Raw genomic sequence first — 27,951 nt, 5'->3', positions numbered from 1 at the left:
TTACATGTTTTATCAAATTGAATATTTTGAAACTATGAAAAATGCCACTGGGGCTTCAGGAAGACCTGAGTTCAAATCCAGCCTCAGACACTTACTAGGTGTATGACCCTGGACAAGTTACCTAGCCGCTATCTGCCTCAGTTTCCTCATCTGTAAAATAAGGACAGTAATAAGGGTCTATCTTCCAGAGTTGTTGTGAGGATCAAGTGAGATAATAATTGTAAAGTGCTTAGCACAGTGCCTTGGAGTAAGTGCTAGTTATATAAATTTTAGTTATGAAGTGGATAGCATGAAATCAGCAGCAATATAGTACTTTACACAAGAACTGGTAAGTTTGGAAGTTCAGGTATTATGATCTCTATTTTTACAGATGGGGAAACTGAGTCTCAAAGAGGTTAAATTACTTGCCTGATCTCATTGGGCTAGTTCATATGGAGGCTGGGACTTGAAGCACAAATAAACTGTCACTCCAACCTGTATAATTATGTCTTCAATTGTCAACAGCCAGCCAGCCTCCTCACTGACAATAAAAACACCGTTATGTGTTGTCATGACTGACACAATCATAATATGAGTTTCTAGGCGTGTGTGAAAGTCCTTTGTAAAGTAGAAAGCGTTATGCAAATGTAAGGTACTGTTGTAGTTATTCTGAAATCTAATCTTCTGCCCCCAAAGAGGCATTTCAATTCCCAAAGGGCTCTCTTCCTCCTAATCTTTGCCGGCGTTCACACCCACAGAAAATATTTCCATCAAAATCCTTTCAAAAGAAGTCCACAATGAAAGGGATTTACAGAAAGGGACCCTGGACCCAAGAAGTTTAGGGGAAATGAGGAAACCTTTCTTTACCTGCCACTCTAGATTGGATTCAGGAGTTTTACATCTCGAGTTAGAATGTTCTTTTCACCCTCCTTCCAAAAAGAACACCAAAGAAATCCCTGAGTAGGCAGGGACGAGATCTGTCCCCAAAAGCTTTCGGAGAGACTTGGAGGGGGAAAGAAGAAATTCCCCCCACCCTCAACTTCCAGCCAAACGAAATCTTTACCTGCGCAGGTAACTCACCTTCCTTCCTAGAGGTGCCCAGGGCTGCGGGCAGGAGGAAAGAGAAGCAGAGGCAGCTCAGCCAGAGGAGAGACATCCCGAGGGAGGAAGGGAGGACTCCGGCTGCCCCCGACCCAAAGGAGACCTCCTGGACCCAGCAGGGACAGCAGAGAGGCCAAGGCTGGACGCTGGGGGTGCCGGCTGGAGCCGCTCTGCGATGCGCACTCTGGTTTCTGTTGTGTCTTCCTTTCCCCTGATCAGGTGGTTTTATCGACTCCTCTACCTGAGTCAGTCCTGACAGGAAGAGAGTGTGTTTCATAAATGACTCACCTTCTGAATAAGGAGGCCCAGCCCTCGGCAGGCAGACAAACGTATATACATCTATACACTCAGTAGTGCACAAACAGACCTAGAAATGCCTTAACCCATGCTCCTCCTCCAACCGCAAAAAGAGCACGCACCTGGAGGGGGATGGGGAGGAGAGGCTGCTGGCCTCCCCATCCCCACCCCACCCCCCGTTTGAGGGTGTCGGCTCCCTTAGAACCGTCTGCTTTAGATCACGGGAGCTCCAACACAGAACTCGGAGGGGGCTCCTCCTAGTGCCACTTTGCTCAGGGGACCGGTTCCTTGCCAGGGTCTAGTCCCAAGTGAGGGGTGGGAGACGAATATTGCCAGAAATATACCAGAGAGGACTGGGGTCACAGAGGACAAGGAGCATCCTCCAGAGATGACGTCAGTCCTGCAACTAACTACCTGCAACTGACACACAAGGTTGAGCCAAAGAGCTCCTTTTTGGTAATCACAGATAGGATTCTGGGAGGAATTATTTACTGAACTCGTTTTTTGAAAAACGCCTTTTGGGCAGGGGTCAGCTGGGTGGCTCAGTGGATTGAGAATCAAGCCTAGAGACTGGAGGTCCTCGGTTCAAATTTGACCTTAGATACTTCCTAGCTGTGTGACTCTGGGCAAGTCACTTAACTAATCCTTGTTGCCTATCCCTTACCACTCTTCTGCCTTAGGACCAATACATTGATTCTAAGGCAGAAGGTAAGGGTCTTAAAAAGTCTTTTATACCTTTATTTTAATATAATTGGATTCCTTGGTAATCTTATGCATTTTATTTTATGCATTTAAAAGAAGTGTTTTAGGTGTAGCTGGGTGGCTCAGTGGATTGAGAGCCAAGAGTAGAGACAGGAGATTTTGAATTCAAACCTGGTCTCAGAAACTTTCTAGCTGTGTGACCCCAGGCAAGTCACTTAACCTCCACTGCCTAGCCTTTAGCACTCTTCTGCCTTGGAACCAATATTGATTCTAAGATAAAATGTGAAGATTGAAAAAAATTAAAATAAAAGCAATATTCTGAGGAGTCTCTAGGCTTTGTCAAACTGTTAATGGGATCAATGACCCCAAAAAGTTAAGAATCCCTACTCTAAAGAACCTCTTCCCCAAACACACACACACACACACACACACACACACACACACACACACACACACACACACACACACAGAATTAAATCTGCCTCCATGGGCTAGTAGGGAAATATGCAGAGATCATCCAAGAGGAAGTTAGATTTGGAATCAGAAGACCTGATGTGACTATGTGTTGTCTTTCCCATTAGACTGTGAGCTCCTGAGGGAAGGGATCTGTGTCTGTTTTTCTTTTTCTTTTTATCTCTTATGCCTATCCCAGCATTAGGCAAACAATAGGAGCTTGGAAAAATGCCTGCTGACATGCCTCAGGTTTTCAGCTTGCCTCCTACATAACTCTGTGCAAGTCACTTAGACCTTGATTCCACCATCTTTAAAATGAGGGGGTTTCTCTAGATGATCTATCTGTAAGGGCCCTCCCAGCTCTAAACCTATCCTTTTTGCCTCCATCTATATTATTTCCATCATTTCACTTTTTCAGGGCTTGGCTTCTCCATCTGGACAAAATATAAGGGATTCAGTCGAATGACCTTTAATGGTCCATTCATTTCCGGTACTCCACAGTTCTAACATTCTATGATGTTCTATAGGTTTCCCTGAAGGCAACATTTTTTTTAGGCCTCAGTGACACTTTTCATCTTTTAAACTGTTGAAAACCCTTCTAAGCAGAACTCAACAGGCACCTCTGCTAGATCTGATACGTGTGGAACTAAGTGGTGACTTGATAATGAGCATATCAAAGCTCTTGTCCCTAGCTCTCCATTGCTGTGGTATAGAGGAGGAATTAGGGGCCTGGTCATCAGGAAACCTAAGTTCTAGGGCCAGTTCTCCCACCGACTCAGTTGGGCAAAATGATGTACGTCCTGGGCTTGGGTTCAAAAAAGTCAGTGACTTTTATGGAAATAGGGAAAGACAGGTGTGGCTAGACAACAGGTAATGCTATTAAAAAAAAAAAACCCAACAACCAATCCCAAACTGTGGGGTTTTTAGTGGCCTGCAAGCTCAACATGAGTCAACAGAGTGACATGGCAGACAAAAATGCAACTCAGTCTTGGGCTGCATCCCAAGATTACATCCAGAAGGAGAGAGCTGATTATCTCCTTGTATTTTGCTCTGGTCAAATCACACCTGATGTACTGTATTCAGTTCTGGCCATCACATTTTTTAAACCCTTACCTTCTGTCTTAGTAGCAATTCTATGAAGTCTATGGACTCATTCTCAGAATACTGCTTTAAAAAAAACCCTTACCTTGAATACTAGAATCAATCAAGGCATAAGAGCAGTAAGGGTTAGGCAATTGGAGTTAGATGACTTGCCCAGGGTCACACAGTTAGGAAGTGTCTGAAATCTGATTTGAACTCAGGTCCTCCCTCTGCTACCTAGCTGCCCCTGGCCACCACATTTTAGGAAGGATACTGACAAGCTGGGGCAAGTTCAGAAAAGGATAAGCAGATGACACAAAACACCAAAGGACCAAAGGAGGATGACTTGCAGGGAAGAGAGTAAAGGGAAGGATAGCTTTCTTCAAGTACTTGAAGGGATATCCTGTGAAAGAAAGACAGTCTCTCTTACTTGGCTTCTGAAGACAAAACTAGGAACAATGGTAGAAGTTTCAGAGAGGCAGATTTTGGCTCCAGGAAATACTTCCTCCTAATTAAAACTATTCCAAAGTAGAATGGGCCAGTGTCAAGGGCAATGGGTTCCCCTTCTCTAGAAACCTTCAAGCAGAGGCTAGATGACCAACTGTTGAGAAAGCCATAAAAAGAATTCCTTGGACTAGACCAGCTCTGGGGTCCCTTCCAACTCTGAGACTCTGTGAAATAATTTCTCAGGTCTTCTTTGATTCTAATATTTCATGACTCTAAGTTGTTGTGTGTCCTGACCTTTAGGAATGAATTTTTGGACTCAGACCAGCAGAAGCTAAAAGGAGGGCTTATTTAGTAGTTATGCTGCCTCTGGACATGAACTGGGTGGGAAATTGGCTAAATTTTGTACCTATTCCCCTCAGAGATTGAGGTAGTATAGGAGAGGGTATGGGGCAGGTAGGTGGTACAGGTAATAGAGTTATCAGGCCTGGAGTTAGGAAGCCTCATCTTCTTGAGTTCAAAATTGACCTCAGAGTCTTACTAGCTATGTGATCCTGGACAAGTCATTTAATATAGGTTGTCTCAGTTTACTTATCTGTAAAATGAGCTAGAAAAAGAAATGGCAAACTACTCCAGTATCTTTGCCAAGAAAATCCCAAATAGATCCAGCTATTGCACTGCTGGGTTTGTACCCCAGAGATAATAAGGAAAAAGACTTATACAGGAATATTCATAGCCTCACTCTTTGTGGTGGCAAAAAATTAGAAAATGAGGGGATGCCCTTCAATTGGGGAATGGCTGAACAAATTGTGGTATCTGTTGGTAATGGAATTCTATTGTGCTCAAAGGAATAATGAACTGGAGGAATTCCATGGAGACTGGAACAACCTCCAGGAAGTGATGCAGAGCGAAAGGAGCAGAACCAGGAGAACATTGTACACAGAGACTGATACACTATGGTACAATCGAATGTAATAGATTTCTCTACTAGCAGCAATGCGATAATCCAGAAAATTTCTGAAGGATTTATGAGAAAGAACACTATCCACATTCAGAGGAAAATCTGTGGGAGCAGAGGCACAGAAGAAAAACAACTGCTTGATCACATGTGTCAATGGTAATATGATTGGGGTTATAAACCCTAAATGATCACCCTAGTGCAAATATCAATAATATGGAAATAGTTCTTGACCAAAGACACATGTAAAACCCAGTGGAATTGTGAGTCAGATATGGGAGGGAGTTGGAGGGAGGGGAGAGAAAGAATATGATTTTTGTAATCCTGGAAAAATGCTCTAAATTAATCAATTAAATAATTTTTTTTAAAGAAAATCCCAAATGAGGTCACAAAGAATCTGAAAATGACTTAACAATAACAAAAGGAGAGAGTGTGCTCTTAAAGCGTTGGGGTTGAGGGCAATGTTTGTAGATTGGTTTATGCTATAATCCTTTTTAAAAAATATCCTTTTGTAAAAGTTAATTGGTGTGAAGTGGTTAAATGGAATTGGGGCAGTTTCTTCTGGTGCCCAACAGTGGAGAACACAACCAGTGGGGGCTCAAGCTGATGACATTATAGAAAAAAATGCCTTTCAAACCTTCAAAATACCCTAGGACCCTGAGGAGCAGATGTAGACTGTCTACCTCTGGAACAGCAAGGCAAGGTATACTTGCTGCTTTGAAAACAACCTCTTATTCCCCTTCAAAATTGGTTTGCAACTTCTGGACTTCAAGATGATGCCTCTGCTACTATCTCATCATGGAACTTCCCCTCCAAACCTGGAACCTCCTCATCTTAGGCTGGACATCCAATTATCCCTGTGAACTTCTCAACCTCGATATCCCTTCATAAGATCCATGCAATCCGCCTTCTTCTTCCATTGGTGAGTTTCTCCTGGGTCCTCCATTTTGTGGAGAGACCCAAGCCAGCCATCATTACCTTTCTAGCCCTATTCCTGATTTCTGGACCTGTATGTTAATCTCTCCAGTTCTCTTTTCCACTCCCATATATGATGTTTTTCCCTTTTAGAATATAAGCTCCTTTTGGTCAGGGACTATCTTGCTTTTCTATTTGTGGGATTAGAATTTGGAACTCTGCATTTAGTAACTACCAACATTTTCCATTCAGATTATTTTCTATACTAATTACAAATCTAGGCTTTTAAAGAAAAACCTAATGGCAAGACAGATTCCATAATGCTGATTTACTTAATTATCAGTTGCTTCCTAAAAGATAAAAGCCAAAACCATTTGTTGTTCTCTAAAACCCAAATGGATCTGGTTTGGTTTGGTTTGGGTTTTTTCCTGTCTAGACGTGTACCTTTTCTCCCCTCTGCCTTGTAGAATGCTCAACACTTATGCCACCTCCAACTGGAGATTTCCCTAAATCTAGCCTACCCTGCCAGTTGTTAACACCATTTCCCTCTTAAATTTATTTTGTATTACTCAGTATATACTTTGCATCTACTTATCTATGTAAATGTTGTATCCTCCCAGTAGAACATTAGCTCTTGGAAGGTAGGGATTGTTTCATTTAATTAATTTTTTTTTTGCCTTTGTATTTATGGGACCTAGCATAATACCTTGTAGTAGCCCTGGCTAGGTGGCACAGTGAATAGAAGTGAGTTCAAATTTGACTTTCAACTCTTTTTAGTTGTGTGATCTTGGGCAAGTCACTTCACCTGGGTTTGCCTCAGTTTCCTCTACTGTAAAATGCAAATAATAATAATATCACCTACCTCCCAAGGTACTTGTGAAGATCAAGTGAGATAATAGTTGTAAAGCACTTGGCACATATAGATACTTCATAAATGTTTATTTCTTTCCTTCCAAGTGCTTGAAAAATGATCCTCAAATTTGAAATTCATTTAAGAAACAACATGCTTCAATCCCGGGGCACAACTCAAACTCGCCTATAAAAATATACCTTTGTCTCTGAGACAGCTCCCAGATTCCACTCTGAATCCATCTGACTCTTAGTTCTCTTTCTATAAGCTCCTTTAAAACAGTATGGGCCCATTTGTATAAATGCCACCCAGGCACTGGACAGGCATTTATAATACCACCCAAGCATCACAGAGGGGACCTGAAGGGAGCAGCTCCTGTCCATTAGAACCCCAATTTCTGGCATTTCAAAAGGTAAAGTAACCTGCTGTTATCTCTCTCTCTCTCTCTCTCTCTCTCTCTCTCTCTCTCTCTCTCTCTCTCTCTCTCTCTCTCTGTGCTTCTGTCTCTCTCTCTTTCTCTCTTTCTCTCTCCCTCTCTCTATTTCTGTCTCTCTCCCTCTCTCTCTGTCTCTCTCTCCATTCCTCTCTCTCTGTCTCTCTCTGTCTCTCCCCTCTCTATCTCTCTCTCCATCCCTCTCTGTCTCTCTCTCCATCCCTCTCTCTCTGTCTCTCTCTGTCTTTCTCCTCTCTATCTCTCTCTCCATCCCTCTCTGTCTCTCTCTCCATCCCTCTCTCTCTGTCTCTCTCTGTCTTTCTCCTCTCTATCTCTCTCTCCATCCCTCTCTGTCTCTCTCTCCATCCCTCTCTCTGTCTCTCTCTTTCTCTTTCTCTCTCTGTCTCTCCCCTCTCCATCTCTCTCTCCATCCCTCTCTCTGTCTCTCTGTTTCTCTCTCTCCTTCTCTCTGTCTCTGTCTCTCCTACCTTTTTTCTCTCTATTTCTTTCTCAGTCTCTGTCTCCCTCTGTCTCTGTCTCTCTGCCCCCCCCCTTTCTCCCTCATCTCCCCTCTTAGGGGAATTTAACTGCCTCCTGTTTTAAGAAATCAACACTTGGATTTTCTTTCTAATCTTTTAGAATGTTTGGACATTCACGTGGAGATTAGTTCCAAGTGCTGACTGGGATATTTTAACAGTTCAGCAGTTCTCCTAAAACGAAAGGAAGAAAGCATTTGGCTATTTCTGAAAGGTGTGGCCAGGATGAATTATGGACAGCTCTGAAAACCCCCTTTGTCCTGCTTTGTTTGCTTCTCAGTCATCTCCCAGGAAGGTTTCCTTCTTTGTTTTAAAAAAAAAATTTTTTTTTCAATTTTGGGCTTGGCAGTGTGATATAAGGAAGAGTTCTGACTCTGAGTCAGAAAATCCAGATTAGGGGGCATCTAGGACTCAGTGGATTGAGAGCCAGGTCTAGAGATGGGAGGTTCTGGCTTCAAACCTGGTCTTAGATACTTCCCAGCTGTGTGGCCCTGGGCAAGTCACTTAACCCCCATTGTCTAGCCCTTACTGCTGGTCTGCCTTGGAACTAATATACAGCAGTGATTCGAAGATGAAAGGTAAGAGTTTTTTTTTAAACCTGGGTTCGAATCCTATGGTTGGATTGGTGTTCCTCTAAGATCCCCCTTTACTTTAGATCCATGGTCCTCGGTTTGCACAGGAAGCTGTACATTTCTGCCTTGCATGGCTCATTTTTCCAAAGCGTATATTAAATTTAACCCAGTGGTCCCAAATATAATATACTTGTCTATATCCAAGGGACATTTTTTTTAACACCCCTACCTTCCATCTTAAAATCAAAACTGTATATTGGTTCCAGGGCAGAAGAGTGTTAAGGGCTAGACAATGGGGATTAAGTGACTTGCCCAGGGTCACACCTAAGAAGTGGCTGAGATCAAATTTGAACCCAGGACCTCCCATCTCTAGGCCTGGCTCTCAATCCACTGAGCCACCCAGCTGCCCCTTAAGGGACAACAGTTTGGCAGTGCCATTTAATGAAGTCCATAACTCTCCTCTTTCCCCAGAACCCTCAACAAGAAAACAGCCAGAGACATATTGATTCCAACTTTAAGATCCATGGTAACCTCAGTTAACTTTTAAAGAGAATTCTTGGAATGCCACCCACTTTCAAACTCTCTTGTGATTTTTTTTAACTGAAGCACAGGCTTTTAAAGGGCCAGCCAGTAAAAGGCTAACAGATAGAACAATTCTACTAAGGGTAGAACACTTCTTTCTCTTTAACACCCCCCCAAATGAATTATGTTAATATTTGCATAATAATTCAGAACTTAAAATAATGCAAGCAAAAAACCAAACCCAACTGCCCTCCTGGGTCCTTTTACTTCAGTCAAGGAAAATGCCCATAAATGGGAACGCTTCATTGTTTTCCCAGATCAGCTGGTTAAGTTCTCTCCCTTGGATGTTCTCCAAGATACAGTATTTATCCTCTGACCACAGCCAAAGTTATAAGTACCCACTTTATAATCATTTGCCTGCAGCCAAGGTTCAGGTTACTGATGGAGCCAAGAGTAAGAACTCAGGAGTCCCGGAGCGGAGCGTACCTGTAACGTACAGCAGGGGTGGAGAATCTTTATTCTATCAGGAGCAAAAAAATCCACCCCGACCACAGACAAAAAAGCAACTTAATTTCTATTCTTTTCCTTTTAGAGAAATACACTGTACATCATCCAGCAGTTAAATGAGCAACAAGGGACCTGGTTCTACTTGGCCCCAAAGGAAAGAATCTGAAATAATGGTTGGAAGTTGCAGAGGCTAAAAGAAAAAAAAAACTCCCTTACTGTTAGAGTTAGCCAAAAGTTAGTCAAAAATAGGGCTGATTCGGGGGGGGGGGGGGGTAGTGAGCTCCCCATCACTGGAGAGGTTCCAATAAAGGCTGGATTACCACTTTATTTTTTTTTATTTAAAAAAAAAAAACCCTTACCTTCTGTTTTAGAATTAATACTATGTATTGGTACTAAGGCAGAAGAGTGGTAAGGGCTTGGTGATGGAGGTCAAGTGATTTGCCCAGGGTCATGCAGGTAGAAGTATCTGAGGTCAGATTTGAACCCAGAACCTCCCATCTCTGGGCCTGACTCTCAATCCACGGAGCCACCCAACTACCCCCAGGCTCACCACTTTAGATGGGAGAGGAGATTCTTCATTTATTTATTTTTGAAAATTTTATTGAATTAGTTAATTTAGAATATTCTTCCTTGGTTACAAGAATCATGTTCTTTCTCTCCCCTTCCCCTACCCCTCCCAGAGCCGACACACACTTCTACTGGGTTGGAGAGGAGATTCTTGCTCCGGTGGGTATTCGTTTGGTCTGTAGACTTCAGATATTATCTTCCAGTATCTGAAATGCTCATTTGAAACTGGAAAGGACTTTTCCACAAGAACCTTCCTCGAGAGAGAGACAGCGTGTCTGTGTTAATGTCAGTATTTGGAAATGAACACGTGGCTTCTGGCTTCAGTAATAGAAAATCACAAAGTGAGCAATACAGAGATACGTCCAGTTCCTGTCCCTACTATGCGCCCAGTGATACAAAGGCAAAAATGCCGCCTCTGCACTGAAGGAGTTCATGGTCTAAGAGAGAAGGAAATATACAGACGACCACAAGTTCTACTGGGGACAGACTGGACATAATTGGCCGAGGAAAGGTACTCGCCCTTCCAACAAGTACAGTTTCCTCCTATTTTTAAAGATGCTCCAAGGAGGGGATTCCATCCTCTTCCTTGCTGACCTGTCAATATCTAATCAGCCTCACTGTAATTGTCATAATTATGATATTGATCTAATGCTTTGAAGTTTATGATATATTTTATGGTCATTAGAGCCTCTCTACAGTCCTGGGAGGTAGGGACTATGGGCATTAATGGCTCCATTTTGCCAAAGGGGAAATAGGCACAGAAAAGTTGAGTAACTTGCCCTTGGTTATACAGCTAGTTAAGTATCAAAGGCAGGATTTGAACCCTGGGTTTTCCTGAGTCCAAGTTTGCTTGACTCTAGCACCTTTTGAGAGAGAGAGAGAGAGAGAGAGAGAGAGAGAGAGAGAGAGAGAGAGAGAGAGAGAGAGAGAGAGAGAGTGTGTGTGTGTGTAAATGAGGTAGAATGGTATTGGGCTCTGGGTCAAGAATGCCTGGGTTCTAAAACTTTCTCTGACACATTATTGAAGTGACCCCAGTTTCCTCACTGGCGAAATGAGATCATAAAATTTATATGACCTCCCTTAAAAGACTATTATGAGGAAGGTAGGTTGTAAGGCTGAAAATGTTACATAGACATGAGGTTTATATTTGTCTGCCCATATATTCATTTAATAAGCATTGATTAAATTCCTCTTACATGCAGAATATTGTGCTGGAAGACACACAAAGTTCAAGGAAGGTGAGATCTCTATCCTTATGGAATACATTTATTCCTTTTAAATTTATTTTATATTTTAATTTTTTCTTTAAACAATATTTATAATTTAGTGGAGGCAGAAGACAAACACACATAACTAATATATGATAGATACATCATAAGCATTATTACATTAATAGTTTCTTTTAAAACCTTACCTTCCAACTTAGAATCAATACTGTGTTGGTTCCAAGGCAGAAGAATGGTAAGGGCTAGGCAATGGGGGTCAAGTGACTTGCCCAGGGTCACATAGCTGGGAAGTGTCTGAGATAAGATTTGAACCCAGAACCTCCTGTCTTTATGCCTGACTCTCAGTTCACTGAGCCACCTAGCTACTCCCTAGATAGCATTTTAAGGTTTGCAAAGTACTTTATATATATTAATTCATTTGCTCCTCACAACATCCCTGTGAGGTAGGTGCTACTACTATCCTCATTTTGCAGATGTTGACTGACTGATTAACCACCTTTGGGGAGTACAATATATTTTATGGTCAATAAAGAGGTAATTTTATGGGCAATAGAGAGGTTAAATGACTTGTCCAGAGTCACACAGCAACACTTAAACTCAGGTCTTCCTGACTCCAAGTCCCACTTTGTGAATCAGAGTGGCAAAAAACAAGTGTTCTGTGAAATCTGAGAGGGAAGGGAATTGAAGCTTCTCTGTACACATAAACACCCCCTATCCATTAAGAAGACTTTGGTTAAATCCCCCAACCAAGATGAGCCAAGACGCTTCAAACAATATCCTTAAGAAGAATATCCTTCTAACTTACAGTTTCATAATGAATCGGTTCCAGTGATTAGTAAGTTACTCATTTTCTCTGTACATCATCTTTTTCTTGCTTTCCTGGACAGCCACTGCAGGTCTTCACGTACCATCCCTTGCCATCTTTCCCATCATTCCTCATATAGTTTTCCTTTTGGTCTACCATCATCAATCCAAGTCTAAGAACACTGCCTTAAAACAACCAGACTCTTTGGGCTCTTTAAGAAAGTCTGAATCATGTTTTTCGCTGGAAGGATAAGAGCAATCCAGAGTGGTTTAAAATATCTGCAGTCACTTTAGCCTAGGGTTCAAATGCTCTGGAAGCTGGTTAAAGACAAAAATCCCCAAATATTCCACTGCTGTTCTGCAACTACATGAAGGATTAGATCTGGCTTCTGTTTCATAGGGTGGTCATGGAATGATGCAATCCCTGGAAAGAATAAATGGGCAGTGATTAAGAACTTCCTCTGTGCAAAGCATTGGGCATAAAGTGGAAAGTCAAACAGTCTCTGCCCTCGTGAGCTTGCATTCTAATGGGGGGGGGACAACAAATATAGGAAATTTCAACAACAGAATGAATGGAAAGGTCCCATGATCCCCAGGGTGCAGTGCCAAAGCAGATGGTAATACAGCTTCTTTATGTCATTTCCACTGATTAAACCATGTCCATTTCCGATATCAAGTCACTTGCCCGCAACAAGGAGTTTGATGTCAAGAACTTTATTTTTTCAGGTTACTAAAAGCTGTGGCCATTGAGCATGAAGGGGCTTAGAACCTGCAGAAGTAACTGGTACTTTGCAAATCATTAGATGTAAGCTTCTTGAGGACAGGAGTTGTCTTTTGCCTCTTGTATTCTCAGTGTCTAGCACATAGTAGGCACTTAATAAATGTTGATTGATTGATTTCCACAAAAATTGCTTGACTAGATGATGACTGCTAGGTTTGGGCTGAAAGAAGAGTGAATATTGGATGGACTAGATGGATGGCAGTCAATTGGCTTTGGGAGTATGAAAGTCAGTGAGTCCCTTCTCCAAAGGAAATGGAATGGCTGTGAGGGCTGAACTGCAAGCAAGGACCATGGTTTGAGGGGCTATTTCCAAGACTCAGCACCCTATACTGTCTCCATCAGCAGCTGGGAGGAAGTGATTTATGGTTTAACTCAGTTGGCACATGCTATCTGCTGTCTCTCCCTCTAGGTGAATTGCTGCTTCAGTTATGCTGGCTTTGCCTTCTGCTCGGTCGCAATGTCAGCAGCTGGTGGGAACGGCTGGCATCCTCTTCATTGGGTTTTCTTCTCTGGATGTTACCTGCAAGGATTGGGCTGGCAGTAAAATAAATGGTCCAGAAGACATTGCTCTTGCCAGGGTTCTTGGACTTACATGCACATCAGTGGCCACTGATCCACATTAATGTTCATTGCGGTGAGGACCATGTTGGTCTTGTTCTACATTAAACCTGACATAAATTATTACAGAAAAGATGGAGACCCTAACTCACTAAGTTAAAAATATCCCACATTCTGCCTGACATGAATAGAAAAGTCTTTTGTCTACTTGGGATACAATGGAAGATATCCCAAGATGTGTCAAACCTGACCACCACTACCCATTCCCGACATTTTCATATGAGGACAAATAATAATGGGAGAAGAAATCTAGAAAGTAGAACTAGGGATTATGAGATACTAGACAAGAAAACTGAAGACCTTAGAGGAACAGATGATGTTTTTTATCAGAACTACCTATTGAAAGAGAAAGACAGATTCTGCTTTCCCCAAATAAAGGGTAGGCATCTGACTTATTTCTGACATTCCTGTTCTCCTCTGGTAAGAATTCTAAAATTAGCTTGTCACTTCTCTCCAAGGTTCCCATCATTCCTATTTCATTACCCTCAACTCCTTTTACCCCTAGGCAATAACCTATAATTCCTACATTTTATGTTTTGGTCCAAAACTCCAAATTCTGTTTGTAGGCGCCAATCTTCTTAACCATGACCTCGGGGAGCTGTTATTCTGGATCCAAGTCTAATAAAGCAGAGCTAACTACTGAGTAGTAATGGTGGAAACCTTTAGGGGGAAGGAACAGATACATATTAAAATTAGTGGCACAAAAGGAAGGAAAGCAGGCTGCCACTCACCTAGAGTTTTGAGAGAGTGAATTTCAAAGAGTTCAGAGAAAGAATAGGTAAGATGCATGATGGCCTGAAATTCTACAGAAGAAATAGGTCCAAGAGAAATTTGGAAGCAACTCAATAATTAAATTGAGAAGACATAACTATATGTTTAAATATGTTTAAAGAGATCATTGTGAATATATAAGGATTACATGGACTAATTTCGATCCTTTTAAGATGTATATTGAAGATAGAAACAAAGGCAAGTATTGGCCAATGAATACAAAAATATTGCACAATCCAGTGAGAATGGCATCAGTCCAACAAGTATTTATTAAACTTTTACCATGCTCCAGACCACGACCGTGCTACCTCTGGCAATACAAAGAAAGGCAAAACAAACAAGCAAACAAAACCATTTCTTCCCTCAGAAAGCTCACATTTGGAGTAGACAAAATGTAAACTATTAGGTACATACAAGATACATGCAGAGTAGATGAAGATAATCTAAAAGGGGAAGGTCTTAATAACTAGTGATGGAAAGAGAAAGGCCTTCTACAGAAAGCAGCATTTAAGCTGAGACTGGAAGGAAGCAAAGGTTGTCAAAAGGCAGAGGAGAGGGGGCAGAGCATTCCAGCCATGGGGGACAATCAGTGCAAAGGCAAGAGGATGGAAGATGGATTGTTATGTATGAGGAACTATAAGAAAGCCAGTATAGCTGAATAGTAGAGTGCAAGGAGGGAAAGAAGGTTGAATAAGGCCAGAATGTGAGGAAGGAGGCAAGAGATGAAGAATTTCAGCACCACATAACTTGGTAGAAATGATCTTGGAAGTGATAGAGAATCACCAAAGCTACTATTTACCACCGGGAAGAGCTACGATTTATGCTAAAGGCTGATAATAAAAAAAAGGAAAGAGAAAGAAAGAAAGAAAGAAAGAAAGAAAGAAAGAAAGAAAGAAAGAAAGAAAGAAAGAAAGAAAGAAAGAAAGAAAGAAAGAAAGAAAGAAAGAAAGAAAGAAAGAAAGAAAGAAAGAAAGAAAGAAAGAAAGAAAGAAAGAAAGAAAGAAAGAAAGAAAGAAAGAGAAAGAAAGAAAGAAAGAAAGAAAGATAGGAAGAAAGAAAGGAAGGAAGAAAGGAAGGAAGGAAGGAAGGAAGGAAGGAAGGAAGGAAGGAAGGAAGGAAGGAAGGAAGGAAGGAAAGAAGGAAGGAAGGAAGGAAGGGAGGAAGGAAGGAAGGGAGGAAGGGAGGAAGGGAGGAAGGAAGGAAGGAAGGAAGGAAGGAAGGAAGGAAGGAAGGAAGGAAGGAAGGAAGGAAGGAAGGAAGGAAGGAAGGAAGGAAGGAAGGAAGGAAGGGAGGAAGGAAGGAAGGGAGGAAGGGAGGAAGGGAGGAAGGGAGGAAGGAAGGAAGGAAGGAAGGAAGGAAGGAAAGAAGGAAGGAAGGAAGGAAGAAACAAAGAAACAAAGACAAGCACAGAGTAAAAGGAAAATCAAAGGAAGAGAGAAAATTGCTGATGGACTTGAGTAGACAGTTCTTATTTTTCTTAGGCTGCCAAGAATAATTTTTAGAATGGCAAGGGATAAAGATTGGAATTCTGATTTCAGTGTCATAGGAAACTCCCTCTGTCAATGCAGGTCAGCATATCCTCTGTATTTTCTTTAGCACTGAAGTTAAGTAACTTGTCCTAGAGTCTTATATCTAGTATGTATAAAAAGTGAGATTTGATCTCAGGTCTTCCAGCTTCCAAAGCAAGTTCTCCATCCACTATGACACCCTGCCTCTGGGATGAGGACAAGCAAAATTGGTTAACAAAGAGTTGAGACCCTAGGTAAGTGAGGGATAGTAAGAGGGCACCTAGCCACTGTGGATGAGGTCCCAGAAGAACCACATTCCAGGATATTGAAAAGAACAAGTGGATGCAATGCCAAAGAGCCCCTGGCTATGCTATTTGAAAAGTCAACATGAACAGGATAGGTCCTGCAAGTGGGCAGATGTGGTCCTGATATTCCTTAAGGGAAAGAGGGTGGAGCCTTCCGACCTTGGGTCATTGGGCTAGTTTGTATTATTAAAGGGATGGGTTTTTAAGCATAATAAATAGCCATGTTTCTATAATGCTTTAATGCTTGCAAAGTACTTTTCTCCCAAGAATCCTGTAAAGTTGGTAGTGTAAATATGGGTATGAGCATATGTGTAGGATTTGGGATTTCTACAGATGGAGCTTATCCACCATCTAATTTAGGGTTTAGGAGGGAATAATCTGAGGCACATAGAGGGAAACAGTTAGACTCACAAGTTGAACTTGAATAGAAGTGTTCCTAATTCAAAGCCCAACATGCTCTAGACCCTGCCAAGTGCCTCTATTACTATGCCCATTTTATAGGTGATAAGTGGAAGCCATAAAAAATTAAGGGATTCTCCCAATCCATAACAAAATTAATGATACAAAAGGAAGGAAACCAGGCATAGTTTGACACTCACCTTGGATTTTGAGGCAGTGAATTTCAAAGAGTTCAGAATAGGTAAGATCCATGACCTAAAATTCTTTAGAAGTAATTGATCCTTGAGAAATTGGAAGCAACTCAATAACTAAGTTGTAAACACATAAATGGAAGCATTTCTGTTGAGAAAGGAGAGTTGTTTAAAGAGATGTGGATCATTGGGTCATACAATAAGTAAGGGTCCACGGTGATGTTTTAGCCTGTATCTTCTTACTTCTAGTCTAATAAACCACATTGCCCTCAAAAATCACTTGGAAAAGAAAGCAGGATATGTAGACTATTATTATATGGAACAAATAAAACAAAAATTTCAGAAAACCATGGGAAAACTTAAGTCAGCCTGTGGAAAGAGACAAAAGCAGGGTCAGCTGTACAGTATATATGACTCCAGTAATGTAAATTAAGACAACAATAAAAGGCAGCCAAAGACAGTAAGATACAATAGACAATATTGGTTCCAAATGATAAAATGTAAAGGACAAATCTTTCTTTCTATTAAGTGGAAAATCACAAAAGCAAAAAAATAATGTGACATATTGGGAATTTTTAAAACTGGTTAGTATTTTTTTCCATTGTGCTGGTCTTATGGGGTGGTTGTTTACTGGAAAGTGACTAATGTGTCCAAACAAAAAGGACTGAATAAAAAAAATAAGCAAAAGAAGATGGCTTCATCCAACATGGTTTCCTCAAAAACAAACCATGCCAGACTTGCTTGATTTGCTTTTTTGATGGAGCTATTAGGCTGGTAGGCTCTGGGAACGCTGAGATGAAATTCCTAGATTTAAGTAAATCATTTGACAAAGTCTGTATTCAGGACTAGAGTGATAGCCAAGTTGGGTAGATTCAGAATTGGCTTAATGGCTGGATGACTTCTAAATACTTATTTCATCTGTAACTCTAATCCACTATCAGTTTGGAAGGTAAGTCCTTGATCTTGTGTTATTTATTTCCTTTTTTAAACCCCTTACCTTCTGTCTTAGAATTGACACTGTGTAGTGGTTCCAAGGCAGAAGACTGATAAGGGCTAGACAATGGGTGTCAAGGGATTTGCCCAGAGTCACACAGCTAGGAAATATCTGAGGCCATATTTGAACCCAGGACCTCCCATCTCTAGGCCAGGTTTTCAATTCAAAGAGACACCCAACTGCCCCCATCCTGTGTTATTTAGCATCTTTGTCAGTGATGGGAGGAAAGCAAAGATGGCATTCTGGTCAAATCTGCCAAGAACACAAGCTAGAAGAGAGAGCCTTCACATCTTTCTTCCCTTCATACACACTATCATCTAACTACTCTCGCCTGCTAAGAGACTAAAGTAATGATCTGGATCTATTCAGATGAAACTTAATGGGGAAGCCAACACTTGGGGTTCAAGGAATCATTTTTTCAAATACAGGAAACAAGAGACGTGATTCAGCCAGAGTTCAAGTGAAAATAATCTGGGGTTGTGAGTGGATAGCAGCCCAATATTACTCAACATTGGGATAGGGTAGCCAAAAAGCTAATGCCCTCAGGGAAGATGAAAAGAGACCAAGAGTCCAAAATAATGGAGGTGAAATTTCCCCCAGTATTTCATCCAAGTCAGATTAAATATGGACCATTGATGTTTAATTCTGGGTACCTCATTGTAGGATTTTAACAAGTTTGAGCACATCCAGATAAACGCAATCACAATGATGGAGAGTATGAAAGGATTTCATAATAGTACTTTTCATGAAATCTGCTGTCCAGGAAAACTGAACTGAACTCTCCAAACTTGACACTTTATCTGCCCATCTGCATTCACAAAAGCTATCCACCTTACCTAGAATGAACTCTATTTCACCTTATTTTTGCTGCTCAGAAACTCTGTTCCAGTTCAAATTCCAATTCCTAACTTCCCCTGATCTCTCCAGCTTTGGTGTCTAAGATTAGAACCATCATTAGACCCAGTAGGGACTGGAGCATTGTGTCCATGCGCAGATCTTTGTTTAGTCACTTAGGCTCAGGCAAAAGAACATGAAACAGATGCCCAGGTCAGAAGCCCAGGCTCAAGGTCATTTAAGCCCTTCTGCCCCTAGTTGTCATGGGGGAGTAACTGATCTGCTGCTATAGTGGGGAAGGGAAGTCCCAGAGTTACATGATATTCCCTGGAAATTTTAAAGAAGAGAAACAAAGATGGAGTCACTCCTTTCTTTTTTCTTTTATTGTCACTCCTTTCTTTTTTTTGTCAATCCTTTCTTTTTCTTTTTTGTCAATCCTTTCTTTTTCTTTTTTGTCAATCCTTTCCTTTCCTTTCAATACTTTCTTTTTTCTTTTTTGTCAATCCTTTTCTTTTTTGTCAATCCTTTCTTTTTCTTTTTTGTCAATCCTTTCTTTTTCTTTTTTGTCAAGCCTTTCCTTTTCTTTTTTGTCAATCCTTTCTTTTTTTTTTGAGTCACTCCTTTCTCAAAGGTCCACAAAATCATCAGCCCTTACTGCTCAGTAGCCAAGAAAGAGATTGCTTTGCCATCCAAAGCACCTGAGTTATTCAGTGCTAAATCACACAAGGCCAGTGGAGAATGGCTAATAGGTTCTTCATCCCCAAAGTGCCCAAGATCTGAGTTATCTCACTTGTTCTGCTAGGAGCAGACAGTTAAGTTCTTTGCATGCCGATTCAAGTATTTTCTTCCTGCTCAAATTGCCATTATTTATGTTTGGCTTGGTTTGGTTTTTTAAACCCTTACCTTCTGTCTTAGAACCGATACATGTATTGGTTCCAAAGCAGAAGAGAGGTAAGGGCTAGACAATTAGGGTTAAATGACTTGCCCACAGTCACATAGCTCAGAAGTGTCTGAGGCCAGACTTGAACCCAAGGACCTCCTGTCTCACTATCCAATGAACCATTTAGTAGCCCCCTTTATACTTATTTGTTTACATGATGTACATGATTTGTGTACATGATGATGTGTACACTTGGTAGAATGTTAACTGCTTGACATCAAAAATTGTTTTGTTTTCACCTTTGTAATTCCAGCATTTAGCACAGTGTCTTGTAGATGCTTAACAAATATTTATTAAGTTGAATTGATCAGAGGATTTATGGTAGAGTGGAAATATCATGATTCTGTAAGTCAGAGGACCCAGATTCAAATCCTATCTCTGTTACTTACTAGCTGTGTGACCTTGGCCAAGTCAATTAACTTTCAGGCTTTAATTTCTTCATTTTGTAAAATGACAGGACTAGACTACAGACAGTCCCTAAGAGGCTCTACATCTATTCTTCTAGTTGAGAAAAATGGAGGTATTTAGTCTAGAGAAGAGATTTATGTGGTATGGTATGGTAACTGTCCTCTAGTATCTGAAAGATTATTTTATAAAAGTGAAATTAGACTTATTCCCAAAGGTATAATGGGGTAGTGTTAAGAATCCTGGATTTGTAGTTGCTAGACAAATTCTTTCTCTACTCCAATGCTCCCCATGTAGGTTATTCAGACCTAGCCTCAGACACTAGCAGTGTGACCTTGTGCAAGTCACTTTATCTCAAATTCTCATCTAGCAAATGATCTGGAGATAGCAAACCACTCCAGCAGCTTTGAATCTATCACATTGGACAAGTTGCTTCACAACCTTGAGGCTCAGCTGGACCAGATCAAAAGTTCCTAAACTAGGATCTGCAAACTTTAAAAAAATACACATTTTGAAAATTTTGTTTCAATATAATTGGTTCCCTTTGTAATATTATTATTTTATTTTGTACATTTAAAAACATCATTCTCAAAAGATATTGGGGCAGCTGGGTGGTTCAGTGGACAGAGAACCAGACCTAGAGATGAGAGAATTGCATTTAACACATTTCCTAGCTGAGTGACCCTGAGCAAGTCACTTAACTCTAAATACCTAGCTCTTGCTGCTCTTCTGCCATGGAAGTGACATTTAGTATTAATTCTAAAGCAAAAGCTAAGGGTTTTTTTAAAATGGTACCCATGAGCTTCAGATTTCCAAAGGGGGTCTAAGAAAAAAAAAGGTTTAAAAATATAGATTTTTTTTGTTTCTGTTTCTGTTTTTTATTTATTTTGATTTGGAGACTTATTTAATTAATTAACTTAGAATATTTTTCCATGGTTACAAAATTCATGTTCTTTCCCTTTCCCTTCCCTAGAATCGACATACAATTCCATTGGGTTTTACATGTGTCATTGGTCAAAACCTATTTCCATATTTAAAAATATAGATATTTTTGGATAGATATCTGTGAGGTCCTTTCTAATCAATGATCCTCTGAATGAGGAACAATGAGTGAAAATCGCAAAGAAGCAGATCTAGGTTTGAAGTAAAGGCAAACTCTCACCCAGTGATAGGGATCAAATGAGAAGCCAGTGGGTTGTTTTGGCCAGTCATGTAAGTTTTTATAAATCTTAAATCATTATGTTGTTATTCTTATGAAATTTTATTGCACTAATTAGCTCATTTAGCTTAGTGGTTATACAATACCCCTTAGGTTCCCTTCATTCCCTCCTCTTCAATTGAAGGAGTTTGTTTTGGATGGAAAATTATGGGTTCAATCACAATCTCTCTGAGCCCCCAGTTAGGAAAATTCCTAACATTTAGACAGAGTTTGGGCTCTCTGCCTAATTATATATTTATATTTCTTTCTAGTTAACACCTGGCTATTTTACAGTTGAGGCTCTCAATCCACTGAGCCACCTAGATTCCCCCTATTAAGGGGGAATACATTTTTTTAAAATGTTGAGTTCCAAATTCTTTTCCTTCCTTGATGCTCCTCACCATATAGATTATTCAGGTTATCACTTACTTTAAAAGGAAAGTGGGGTTAAGTAATTAGCTGTGTGACCCTGGGCAAGTCACTTAACTCTGTTTACCTCAGTTTCCTCATCTGTCAAATGAGTTGGAGAAGGAAAAAGCAAATCATTCCAGTATCTTTCCCAAGAAAACCCTAAAAAGGGTCAAGAAGAGTCAGACAAGATGGAAAAACAACAGAACAAGGGATTGAATAATTAATCTCCCCACTCTTAACACTTGACAATTCATTACCAGTGGGTCAAACTAAAATAGAAATGATCCGGGCCATAGTTCTGCAGACTGGATATGGACCCCCCCTCCTCCAGGCAGCAAGGTGGACACCTCTGAATTTGACCCTTCAAAAGATAAATGGGTTACCTTCAGAGATAGCAACTTCCCCCTCACTAGAGCCTTCATGGAGATGGAATGACCCCTTGTTAATGACATTATAAAGGACATTTCCATTCCAGTTGGACAAGATGGTACCACTGAGATAGGAAACACCCTACTCTGAGATCTGGTGATTCTGCCTACCTGCAAAATGAAGAGAACCAAGGCAATGATCCAGATAATTCACACCAACATGACATCTTTTGCCTGGATTGACAACTGGTTGGGACTGTGGAGTAGAAGGTGGACCTAGTTCAAATCTGGCCTCAGATACTTGCTAGCTGTGTGACCCTGGCCAAATCTCTGACCCTCTGTTTGCCTCTGTTTCCTCAGCTGTCAAATGGGGATAATGGTAGCACCTACTTCTCAGGATTGTTAAGAGGATAATATTTGTAAGTCACTTAGCATAGTGTCTGGCAGAGAGTAGATGCTTAATATATTCCTAAGGGACGTTGCCCCCTTTTCTTGGATTCTGTCTTTTTCAAGACATATTCAATATTTATTTAGAGTTCAAAGAATCTGTTTCTCTCTCCAGTTTTCTGCCTTTTGTGGCACAGGCAGATCCAGCCCCAACATAGCCAGTTGCTGCTGGTTTAATACAGTTACTTGTGACTTTATTCCCTATAGCCTCAATTACTGTCCTATATTTTCCTTGATGAAAAGACTTTGGGAAAGTCTCCCCAGCACAGCAACCATGGCTAGAAGCAATCTCTGCAATTGTCTTGGGGGTCCATACGTCCTGTGTTCAGAATTCTTGATTTAGAGCTACCAGATGAGCATCATGAAGCCTAAATAGCTTACCAAAGGTCAAATGGGTGGTTGGGAGCAGAGTCGAGATTCAAACCCAGCCCTTAGCCCAGATGCAACATTAGCAGTTACCCCTTGTTTATATGCTTACATAGTTCCTCAACAAGCTTTAGGTGCAAGACCCATTTATACAGCACCTTCTGTATACCAAGTGTTATGTTTACAAATAGCTTATTTAATCCTCACAACAATTCTGTGATTTTATAATTTTACAGTTGGGGAAACTGAGGCTAATAAGTATCTGAGGTTGAATTTGAACTTGGGTCTCTCTGACCTCTATCCACGGGACCATCTAGTTGAGTCTAGACAGCAGGGTGTATTAGAAAGAAAACTGGATTTGGGGTTAGAAGATATTTAACCTCTCTGAGGTCCAAATTCCTCACTTGTCAGGAAATGAAAGAGTTTAATACAAAAGCCTCAGAGATTCCTTCCAGCTCTGAATCTTTGATCTGATGACTGCTCAAAAATCATATTCCCTTTCCATTAGGGTATGTATATACACATATGTGTGTATGTGTGTTTGCATGCATATTATATATATGTATACTTGTGTGTGTGTATGTGTCTATTGCTATATGGAGAGAGGCAGAGAGATAGACAGTGGCGGGGAGGAAAAGGGGGAAGGGAAGGAGAGGGAGAGACAGGAAGGGGGAGAGAAAACAGAGACAGAGAAAGGCAGACAGAGACAGAGAGGGAGAGGCAGAGAGAGGGAGAGACAGACAGAAACAGACAGACAGGGAGAGAGGGAGAGATAGACAGAGAGGAGAAGGCAGAGAGAGAAGGAGAGAGACAGAGACAGAAACAGACAGACAGGGAGAGAGGGAGAGACAGACAGAGAGGGGGAGGCAGAGAGAGAAAGAGAGAGACAGAAATAGATAGACAGACAGGGAGAGACAGGAAGGGGGAGAGACAACAGAGACAGAGAAAGACAGAAAGAGACAGAGAGGGAGAGGCAGAGAGAGGGAGAGACAGAAACAGACAGACAGGGAGAGAGGGAGAGATAGACAGAGAGGAGGAGGCAGAGAGAGAAGGACAGTGACAGAGACAGAAACAGACAGAGACAAACAGGGAGAGAGGGAGAAACAGACATAGAGGGGGAGGCAGAGAGAGAAAGAGAGAGACAGAAATAGATAGACAGGGAGAGACAGAGAGGGGGAGGCAGAGAGAGAAAGAGAGAAACAGAAATAGATAGACAGGGAGAGAGGGAGAGACATAGAGGGGGAGGCAGAGAGAGAAAGAGAGAGACAGAAATAGATAGACAGACAGATAGGGAGAGAGGGAGAGACAGAGAGACAGAGAGGGGGAGGCAGAGAGAGAGAGAGAAAGACAGAGACAAACAGACAGACAGACAGACAAACAAACTGGGAGAGAGGGAGAGACAGACAGAGAGGGGGAGGCAGAGAAAGAGACAGAGACAGACAGACAGGGAGAGAGGGAGAGGCAGACAGAGAGGAGGAGGCAGACAGAGACAGAGACAGAAATAGAGAGGAAGAGGCAGAGACAGACAGACAGACAGACAGAAGCAGACAGACACACAGAGGAGGATGCAGAGAAAGAGACAGAGACAGACAGACAGAAACAGAAACAGACAGACAGAGAGGGAGAGGCAGTGAGAGGGAAGGGAAGGGAGGGAGGAGAGAGGAAAGGAGACAGAGACAGACAGAGAGAGCTGTTGTTTTCTGTTCCATTGTGTCCCCATGTCTTCATGACCCCACGGATCATAGCACGCCAGGCTCTTCTATTTCCTGAAGTTTGTCCAAGTTTATATATAGAGAGACACATATATAAAAGTTTATATATAAACATCCACATACATATGTACACATATTTGTGGCATGTATGTATATAGCTATTCTATAAACTATTTCTATTACATAATCTATATTCATGCATACACATACTTATCAGAATTGGTTCTGACCTTGATTATAGGCTTTTTTCTTCCTTTTTTTCTAAACCCTTACCTTCCATCATGGAATCAATACTTTATATTGGTTCTAAGGCAAAAAGAGCAGTAACACTAGGCAGTGGGGGTTAAATGACTTGCCCAGAATCACACAAATTTGAACCCAGGACTTCCTGTCTCCAGCCACTGAGTTACCTAGCTACCTTCTTCCAACTTGTTCAGTATGAAAGAAAGCTTTCTCAGTCTTTAGTTCTAACCCATACTATAGATTAAAACCATTTTGGTCATTTCCTTCCCCTGTAGTATAATAACTATGGTCATACCATCCAGAATGTGCCCACTTGCTTCTGTTCTTTTGGTTATTATTATTATCATCATCATCACATTATTATAATAATATGATTATCATCATATCTCCAGCCAGAGCCAATGGAAAGATAACAAATACGGAAAGATCATTAAAAGGCTTTGTTAGTCTTCTAATTTAGTGCAACAAGTAGGATTACAGAATTGGCAATTTCTAGCTCTTCATCCATAGAGAGGATTGTCTATGTTTCTTTGAAAAGATTTTATTTTCCCATTACATGTATAATTTTTAATATATGTTTTCCAAAATTATAAGATCCAAACTGTCTCTTCCTCCTTTCCCTCCATCCTCTCAGACATGGTAAGCAATTTGATCTGTGTTATATACATATTTTTATGTGAATCATATTTCTATATTGGTCATTGTTATAAGAGAATATGCATTCAAAACCAAAACCATAAAATAAACTAATGGAAAAAAATAGTATAGTTTGATCTGCATTCCAACTCCACCAGTTCTTCCTCTGGAAGTGGGTAACTTTCTTTGTCTTAAGTCCCTCAGAATTGTCCTGGATCCTTGTTTTGCTGAGAGTTGCAATGTCTTTCACAGTTACTCACTGTACAATATTGTAGTTGCTGTGTACAACATTCTCCCGGTTCCAATTGTTTCACTCTGCATCAGTTCCATTAGGTCTTTCCAGCTTTTTCTGAAATCATCCTGTTCATAATTCCTTATAGCACAAAAAAGTATTCCATTACCACCAAAAAACACAATTTGTTCAGCCATTCCCCAATTGATAGGTATCCCCTCATTTTCCAATTTTTTGCCACCACAAAAAGAATAATTGTAAATATTTTTGTACAAAGAGGTCCTTTCCCCCTTTTTATGATCTCTTTGGTATACAGACCCAGTAGTGATATTACATTATCAAAGGATATACACAATTTTGAGCCCTTTGGGCATAGTTCCAAATTGCCCTCCAGAATGGTTGGATCAGTTCACAACTCCACCAACAATGTATTGGTGTGTAAAGGGGATTTCTTAAAAATATTGGGGCAGTGGGGCAGCTAAGTAGGTAAGTGATTAAAGAGCCAGACCTAAAATCAGGAGCACCTGGGTTCAAATCTGGTCTCAGACAATTCCCAGTTATATGATCTTGGACAAGTCACTTAATCCCATTTTCTAGCACTAGAATTGTTACTAAGACAGAAAGTAAGGGTTTGAAGAAGGGAAGTAAAAGATCATGGCAGTCAAGTTCTATCCTCCAGGGCCACAAAGAACCATTTGACTGCCTTCAAATAATTAAAGATTGCTATCATGTCTGAAGCAGGGTGAGGATGGGGAGGCACAGGGCTTGGAATCCAGGAGACTCATTCTCATGAGTTCAAATCCAGCCTGTGAAACTCATTATGTGACCCTGGGCAAGTCATTTAACTCTATTTGCCTCCATTTTTCATCTGCAAAATCAGCTGGAGAAGGAAATGCAAACCACTCCAGTACCTCTGCCAAGAAAACCCCAAATGGGGTCCAAAGGAGTTGGACATGACTCAACAACAACAAACTCATGTCTCCACCAAGTCTACCATTCTCTAGGCTAAATAACAGCCAGCTAGGTACAACACTGGACTTGAAGTTGAGTCCTGCCTCCGATGCTGAAAAGCTCTGTGACCTTGGACAAGTCCCTTGATTTCATAGTTTCCATATCCATAAAATAAATGATAAAACCTGCTAGGGTTGTTGTAGAGAATCAAACAGAATAACACGTGTAAACGACTTTGCAAGCCTCAGACCGCTATTTAAACACGAGCTATTATTAACTGTCTCTTCACATGATACCCAGTCCTCTCCCTATCATAATCACCCTTTTCTGGATGCATCCCAATTTGTCAAAGACTTTTTAAAAATGTGCTGTACAGAACTGAAAATAGCGTTCTCTGTGTGATCTGCTCAGGGCAGAGTACAGTGTGTCTCACCTCCCCCTTTTCAGTCACAAAGCTTTTATTAATGCACCTAAGATAGCATCACATATTTTGGCTGCAGTATCCCACCGTTGACTCCTATTGAGATTACAGTACACTAAAGCCCCATATCTTTTCCACATGAACTATTGTCTAGCTGTGTTATTTTTGGCTTAAAAATCTGCTTTTTTAAAAACCTGAGTCAAACCTTATATTTAAATTTCATCTTGGTTGACCTCTCATTTTTTTTTGAACCTCACTCTGTCATTCAATATTTCATATCCTCCCCACTTCCATCTACAAGGATCTTTTTCTAGGTATTCATCCAATAAATGATAAATAATAAATAATAAGATATTATGTACAATGAATAATACTAAATAAATAAGCTACTAAAAAGGTTGAGGAGTACACACATCCCAAGAAGGATTGCTCTACTAGAATCTTTCTTCCAAAGTGATATCAGACCAGACCATTAATGAAGATTCTTTGGATCCAGCCAACCAAGCACTTCTGAATCTCTCTAACTTTCGTATCAATTATTTATCCCACGTCTCTCTCATCCTAGAGGATTTCATGAGAGATTCTGGAAAATGTTTTGGTGAATCCTAGGTATGCCACGTCTACAGCACATCCCTGCTTAAAAAGGAAATAGGTCATGCCTGGAGTCCAACCTGTCTAATTAAGACATCATTCCTATGATTGGGGGTGAAAAAATCTCCTTTTAAATAGCTCTCTTTCAAGACACTCTGGAGTTTCTTTGGCTATGTGTTGATTGACTATATTATATTCTTGATGAAGTCATGCTCACCTTTCATGATCATTGCTTCCCTTTCTAAACACCTCCAGGACCAAATATGAAACCCTCCATTTGGTATTCAAAGCCTTTTATAGCCTGACTCTTCCCTACCTTTCCAGCCTTCTTGCACCTTATTTCTCTCCATGTATTCTGCAGTCCGGGTGACACTGGCCTCCTTGTCAGTCCTCACATGAGGACTCCATCTCCCAACTCTGGGTATTTTCACTGACTGTCCCCCAAAGCCAGAAGGCTTTCTTTCCGCCTCTCCATCTCCTGTCTTCTCAGGCTTCCTTCAAATTCCACTTAAAATCCCACCTTCTGCCAGGGGTCTTTACTAATCCCCTTAATGTAGGATCGTTGCTCTATTGATTGTCTCCAATTTATCCCATGTATATTTATTTGTCTGTAGTTGTTTGCATGTTATGTGCCCAAAATAGGTATGCCTAACAGAGTAGGCACTTAAATGTTCATTGACTGA

General features: G+C 40.9%; 1 protein-coding gene across 1 annotated transcript in view; it reads right to left on the bottom strand.

Annotated features, from left to right (window-relative positions):
• Positions 1-12,334, bottom strand: part of LAMC2 (laminin subunit gamma 2) — a 90,165-nt gene extending 77,831 nt beyond the window's left edge. The window contains 2 exon segments of the mRNA XM_056814613.1: positions 1,060-1,332; positions 11,948-12,334. Coding sequence (XP_056670591.1) covers positions 1,060-1,135 — 76 coding nt within the window. The 5' untranslated portion in view covers positions 1,136-1,332; positions 11,948-12,334.
• Positions 12,335-27,951: the final 15,617 nt, after the last annotated feature.

Source organism: Monodelphis domestica, chromosome 2, assembly GCF_027887165.1.
Source record: "Monodelphis domestica isolate mMonDom1 chromosome 2, mMonDom1.pri, whole genome shotgun sequence".
NCBI classification, from domain to species: domain Eukaryota; kingdom Metazoa; phylum Chordata; class Mammalia; order Didelphimorphia; family Didelphidae; genus Monodelphis; species Monodelphis domestica.
Note: the sequence above shows the minus strand (reverse complement) of the source record. Positions and strands in the feature narration are given on the sequence as shown.